We start from the raw sequence: 6,848 nt of genomic DNA on the forward strand, positions 1-6,848 counted from the left end.
ATACAAACAATTCCATCGAACAAACAAAGCATTAGTCCATAGAACGACACTATTAAGATTTAAATTATAGTTAGCAAAAGATACCCGAGGATGAATACTGGCAGATCAAGATACTCATCCTCGTACATATCTAGATTACATAGAAATCATAGATATTCAAGAGCTGTATACCCTACCACAAAAGGGCTAATCGGCCATCCGAGTTAGCAAAATAAAGGGTGAAACATCCGCAACGTAAAGTAAATAAATCCAAAGAGTCCCTACTACATACAAGAACAAAATAGAAATAACAAACTAAACCTTACGTCAACCCTTGACACTTCAAGGATCGACATTTGTCACCTTAGCCCTTTCATTCCCATCTTCCCCACCTCCAAGAGCACCCCCTTTGTCCTCAGCTGGAGTGTCAGCAGTGCCAGACTTACCTTGCTGATGGTCGTCGCTTAGTACCTCGATAGGTTCGTCTCCCAATACTGACCCGCTTGCCTGGTCGACTCCTCCACTGTCCAATCCCTCAACTTCATGACTTGACAGGGCAAGACCTGGACTTGCATCAGCAAGTGTAACCTTAGAAGGGCTACCCTTGATTTCTGAAGGCATAGCATCAACACCCAAAGAAACTGCCCATCCCATACCCTTCTCAACAAAATGCTCTACGCACAGGGTAAGCAAGTCAGTGTACCCCTCCGAGTAGCTATTCTCTAGGATGTCCTTGTACTCCTTAGAATCCTGGAACTCCCTCAGAATACTGTTACGACTAGCCTTGGCCTTGCTCCTGAGACCCTCAACCCTCTCTCTAAGGTCTTGGACTTCCACCTCCAGATCTTTGTTTTTCTTGCACTCATTGGCCTTAACCCTGAGTTCCTTCTCCAGGCCCTTAACCTTTTCTCCTAGCTGATCAACCTCTGTTTCTTTTTCCTTCAGCCTTTTGTGATAATCCTCCATCTTAGCCACATCTTTCTTCTTTTGACCCAGCTGAGTCAGGGTCGCCCTGAGCTCCTTGTTAGTTGCTAGCACCTGGGAGTCCAACTCACGAATCCTCTCCGCCATCTTATCAATTATGAGATGATTCTTCAAATTGGCCTGCACAAAGAAAGAAACAAGAAGTGTCATACGTACAATAGATGTGAACCCTGATATACCAACACACAAAAAAAAAAAAATCATCATCAGTACCAAAATCAAAGAACTTTTAGCCCCCTCCACAAGAGAATCAAGTTCCCCCTCAAGTTCACCGGTCCCAAAATTTGCTGTATAAGTCTTAGTATCAACAAGCCCCATCATGTCCCCAACATAATCAGAAAGAAATTCTGGAACGTCAACTTGACGGTGGTGCGCACCCGGAGTGTCAACTCGCTGCCTAGCCTTGGACTGCCGAGTCTCCCTCTTGGCATCTTCCATAAGATTGTCGACCTCATCACTCGCCCTCATTTTCTTCTTCGGAGGGCCTTGCTTACTCTGCACCTCCTCACCCATTCTTCTTTTTCCCGAGGTTTTTTCAAACGAATCAATGGGAGATCTGATCGTTGCCCTCCTAAATCCAGGGGGAATGGAGGCCTGGGTGGTCGGGCTCGAGACTTGGGGGCTTAGGTGAAGACATGTCTTCATTAGGAGGGACCAAGGGTCTGGGCACAATTGGCCCCTTTATGGCTTGGCGTTGCTGGAGAATCCTTGCACGAAGTCCAGGATCATTCTTGTCAAGTGTCATGTCTGCATTCAAAAAAAAAAAAAAAACAACAACTAAGATATGGTGCATAATCAGAGACCAAGAGTCATTAAACCAGGGACTTACTTCTGGCTGGAGCTGCTATACCAAGCCTCGCCAATTTAGCTTCTGTGACAATAGTCTTGAAAAGTCGCTCCTCCCTCGGAAGATCAAGCAAAGTTTCGAATCTCTCCTTTACAACTCTAGAGAGAAAATTCAATTTTCGCCACTTCCCTGCAAGATAAATAATTGTAAGTTTTAGGACGTGGTACATATGTACGAAAAATAAAAGACATAAGAAATTCTCCATAACTAACCTAACCTGCATCCTTAAAATGGGTAACAATGTTGGGGGCTGGAACTCCACCACTAGAAGTGAACGCCCAGCCCTTAACATAAAACCACTTATTCCTCTAAGTTCTAATCGGGGATGGAAGCTCAAGTACAATGGCAGGACGTTGAGGGACGATACAATAAAAACCCTCAATAGGATCCTTGGTCGTTGATATGTTCTTCTTAAGCCGCAAATGGTAACGAAGAACTTCAACTGGTGGGTCACAACTGAATTTATCATTCCACAAAGCTATCAAAGCAATAATTACTCTATAGCCATTAGGATTAATTTGAGCTGGAGCAATGCCAAGCTCACTCACCCAACCATGCACGGAGGGCTGGAATGGTATCCTAATACCTAATTCTAGCATGGCTGGGTATAGAGTAATAAACCCATCTGGAGGACTACTAGGCAGCTCATCATCCTTAATCAATCTTAGCTCTACGGAGTCAGGTATTTGATAGTTCCACCTCAGTTCTCTTAGAGCGTCAACACTAGTCTCGGTCATCTCCTGGTCAGCTGTCCATGGAGAACGAGCAGCCCTATACGCCAACAGCCGTTTCCTAGTTTCTGTTTGCATTTTTCTACTCAACTTCGACCCGCCATAATAACTCTCCGCCTCACTATTGCTGCGTAATCGCCCAGATGAAGCGCCCCGGAGACTAGGCCCAGATGACATGCCAACCGAAGTCACACGACCACCAACTCTCCCACTCACCATTCGGAGTCCCCCTTTGAAGGAGGAACCACTAGACTCCGAACATGTAGTAGAGGAACCCCGACTGCCAGACTCTAATCCCTGATCCATGAACTCCTTCTCTAACCTATGCACACCCAAGTTTTCCAACGACCCAGTAAACGTCCCCCCTCGTCAGAACTAGATGTTGATCCCTGAGAAGACCTGTCGGAGTCACTAGACGACGAGGATTCATTACTAAAGCTGTCGTCTCCACTTGTGGAATCCTCCATAAAAACGTAAGTCTTCGGGTTCCCTTTCCTAAAAAAGAAGGGGAAGCCATTAAGGAAGAGTATTCCCGAAATTTAAGCGGTTTACTACACCTCCTCCATCCCGCACTAAAACCCCAAACATGTATCACCAACATAAACCCACAACCAACAGCTGAGTTTAAAAAAAAAAAATAATAATAAAAAAAAAAAGTTCCTATCTCCAACTCACCAAAAGAAACCAACTGTACGTCAGCTTTTCTCTAAGGGTTAAAGCTTCAAGCTTTCAAAACAAGCTCTACATGAATAAGACTTTCACATATCCACAAATCCAAAGCAAAACAAGGAAATAAGAAAAATGAAACAGAAACTAATACCTTGAAAAGCTGGGGCACCGTAGAAATTCCAGCAGAGAGGAGGATGATATCGACCTCTCTGGTATGATATCAACACTTCCTATTCTTTCCTCTCCTAAAGATAACCACACCAGCGTCCTTCTCAAAAACAAAAAGAAGAAGAAAAGTGCTTTGATTCAAGAGAGAAGGCGAGAGGCGAGAAAGAGAGAATCAGCAGATAAAGAAAGAACAAAAAACGTAAACATGCAGACCTATTTCATAATTAAGGCCTAGGCTAGTCAGAAGGTTGGAATCCTGGCCTTTAATTTCTATCATCACCCAGCATTAGATTGCGACAAGTGGCAATATCAACTTCCCTACTCAACCCACCATTTCGGCTGCCCAAACTTTGTCTTATCAATCACATAAAAAGCATCTTTTCAAAATATACAATTATATATATGTACACAAATGAGCTTACAATTAAAACTTTGTCCTTTCAAGAAGCAACCTTCCAAACTCTGACCGTACGTATGCAACCCCACTTTCACACTTTCAAACAACATATTCACATTTATGCTTGCATACTCCTGGCCCCACCCCAAGCCTATGGCACGTTATGATCATATGATGAAGCAAAGTAGCCATATATGTCTGAGCATTGGATTCACATCTAATTTGACTATTTTATAGATGTGAACGTGTGAACATGCCATATATGTATAGTTCACTATTTTTCCTGAAACAATCTCACTATTTAGACATACTTAGATATACGTAACTAAGTATGTATCGTCCCAGATTGTTTCAAAATAAATAAATAAATATATATATATGTGTGTATGTATATATATATATCCTTTCATAAAAAAATTAAAAAAACAACAACAAAAACAAAAATTTCCTCCTTATAAAATTATGTCCGCTTAGCATACAAAGTATTACAATTTTAGAAAAAATTTTGCCCCGCAAAAATCAAGAGTTTGCAAAGCCACCCAAAAGAGCAAATCAAATCCCGTAAAGATTGATAAAGTTCCCCGCCCAACATAAGACCCGGTTGGCCGAGGCACTGGGGGCTTGTTCGTGTCGGAATTTGGATAGGGTAATGCCTATGACTTTTCAAACCTTGTACATGTAAGATACGTTGAAAAGTCAAAGTGTCCACGAGGGATCCTGACTTTTCAACAACAACTAAATAAATCTCAACCTCGACTTCCAACCCTCGTTACTCGAATGCCATGAGTCTTAGAACTGGAAGGTCACTCGTATAGCTCGGTCATCACCCAAGCCTGCAATGTCATGATCGACCAAGCACTACTCAGTTGGACTGTCAAGACCTCCCTCTACATGGGATTGCTCACAAATCACAAGGGCTTGATTTACTCAAAATCAAGGGGCAAATCTCACCTAATTGGACAAGTGGCACAATCCCACAACCAGCATGGCCGTGAACGTGGGTAGGAGATGATGTGATTAGAAGAGACCACAAAATGGTGACATCTGTCACCCACTCTGCCACCCACTCGACCAAACCCATGCTGATGGCATGTCAAAAAAGGAGCTGACACCCTTATTTTCGGGGCCAAGCCCATACTCCAACAGTGTACCTCAACCACCTCCAAGCCCTATAAAAAGAAGGACTCTTCCTTCATTCGGGGTCTCTGGATCACTTTCTAAAAATACCAAAAAAACTTCTCCTCCTTCTCACTTTCTGATTTAATCATCGGAGCCTGACAGGCCAGCACCATGTTGAATCGATCAGTCAACCCTATGGAAAGAAGATAAACCCCACATCCAAGATCCTACCCCACTACCCCACCTCGGATTTCAACAAAACCTTGTTGACTTGATGCAAACGAAATTTTGCATCAACAAGACTTTGGCAGTGTGTGATGATTGAAGGGCATGATGATAGCGGTTGGCGGAATGACGGAGGAAACCCAGAGGGGGGCTGCCCGGCTGTGAAGCACAGCGCAGGCTGCCCAACGGCGTCTACCCAGCGGAGAAGCTCGGCTGTGATGCCTGGCGGAGAAGCTCAGCGGAGGTTGCCCGGCGAAGAAGCTGCTCAGCGGAGGCCGGCGGAGCAGAGCCTTGCTAGCCGTTGTGGCTGGCGGAACTGTGTCTAGCGGAAGAAACTCGGGTCAGCGTGTGGTTTGCGGTGGTCTGACCGCTTGAAGCGATGCCACTGATGGATGATGGAGGCGCAAACCCTCTGGTGCTGGTGTGCTCGAACCGTCTGGCGGTTTGGTGAGACAGAGAGCAAGCTCGATTGGTGGAGTGGTAGCTTTGTTTGGTTGTGAGGCTTAGCAGTGCAAGCTCTTGGCGGTGGCCTAGTTGGCGGAGGGGCTTTTCTCAGTGGAGATTCTTTTATGCTGCCCTGCAGTGATGTGGCCCAGCGGAGGATGCCAGGAAGCATGGCCAGCGGTGCGGTGCCGCTGAAGGATGGTTAGCTGTGCCGCTGATGGATGGCCCACAGTTTTTCTTTCTCTTTCATTCAGCAACCTGTTGTGCCGAGATGGAGAAATGGACGCTTGATGACTGGTTTGGCGGAGCGGAAGGCCCTTAGCCTGCTGTGCTTAGCGGTGGGTGTGATGGGTTTGTGTTATGGGTGCCCAGAATAGATTTCTGGGTGCACAAAGATGCCGCTAAGGTTTTTTGTTTTTTTTTTTAGTTGGCGTTGACCTTTTTTGAGATGGTCGTTGACCATTGTTTGACTGCTGTTGACCAACCTTGTCAGCGTTGACCAGAGTTGGGCGTTGACCAAAGTTGACCAGCCTAAAGTTGATGTTTACCGAAGTTCATGGTATGTGACGCAGCTTTTGTGTTCGCTTCCCACAGACGGCGCTAATGTTAACATTAGTGACCGAGGGGGTCTCTAGTTAGCCTTAGAGAGAGAGAGAGAGAGAGAGGCACACACGAGAAGTATAGTGGTTCGTTTTCCGCCTTAGCGGGAAACTACGTCCACTTGAATGTTGTAGTATGTGTGTTTGGGATTACAAAGTGTGTAATGGAGTGGATTAAGTTGTGGGAGGAGGCATTCCTTTTATAAGTGAAGGAAGCCATCTCCTTTACATTTTCTTATATGTGGGACAAGAACCCACTATTATAGTATAGAAAAGCCTAGTTGTGAGGGCATGTTGGCAAGGAGGCTTCCCGGCGACGTATTTGCCTCTTCCGGATACCGTGGCGTAGCTTGAACATAGGGCTACAAGATGCATGTCTCGGTTGGGCCCCACTATGGCTTGTGGGTGTCCCAAAGAGGGTGTTACTTATGCTTGGTGATGTAGCAAATTATGCCTCATCAAAAAGCCCGCGGATCAAGTGGGCCGATGGAGGCCCACCTGCCCTGAGGGCTAAAAGCCCGGCCCGGCCCGTTAAAAATCCCGCAAAAGACCGCCTCGGTGGGTAGTGGCCCGGCCCGCCAAAAACCCTCAAAAACCCGGCCCGGCCAGTAAAAGCCCGTAAAATATTATATATATATATATATGTAGATATTTGTGTGTGTGTTTAATATAAACACACACTCATA

The 6,848-nt window shown here is 45.3% G+C and overlaps 1 protein-coding gene across 2 annotated transcripts; it reads right to left on the reverse strand.

Moving 5' to 3' along the window:
- Positions 1-89: 89 nt before the first annotated feature.
- On the reverse strand, positions 90-3,490 carry LOC112168828. 2 transcript variants are annotated; one of them, XM_024305752.2, is made up of 4 exons: positions 3,362-3,490; positions 1,793-1,939; positions 1,177-1,710; positions 90-1,083 (listed from the first exon to the last, which is right to left on the reverse strand). In XM_024305752.2, exons 3-4 carry the CDS (start codon positions 1,606-1,608, stop codon positions 322-324), a joined length of 1,194 nt encoding a protein of 397 aa, XP_024161520.1. In that variant the 5' UTR covers positions 1,609-1,710; positions 1,793-1,939; positions 3,362-3,490; the 3' UTR covers positions 90-321. The 2 variants fall into 2 exon arrangements, with proteins under 2 accessions (XP_024161520.1, XP_040365705.1); XM_040509771.1 differs by lacking the exon at positions 3,362-3,490 and adding an exon at positions 2,028-2,107.
- Positions 3,491-6,848: the final 3,358 nt, after the last annotated feature.

This window comes from Rosa chinensis, chromosome 6 (assembly GCF_002994745.2).
Source record: "Rosa chinensis cultivar Old Blush chromosome 6, RchiOBHm-V2, whole genome shotgun sequence".
NCBI lineage: Eukaryota > Viridiplantae > Streptophyta > Magnoliopsida > Rosales > Rosaceae > Rosa > Rosa chinensis.

Bases quoted from the DNA above. Each gene is read 5' to 3' on its own strand.
- LOC112168828 (XM_024305752.2), bottom strand. From the start codon at position 1,608: ATGAAGACATGTCTTCACCTAAGCCCCCAAGTCTCGAGCCCGACCACC. The intron at 1,084-1,176 runs GTACTGATGATG...TTCTTTGTGCAG, and splicing joins CTAAAAGTTCTTTGATTTTG to GCCAATTTGAAGAATCATCT.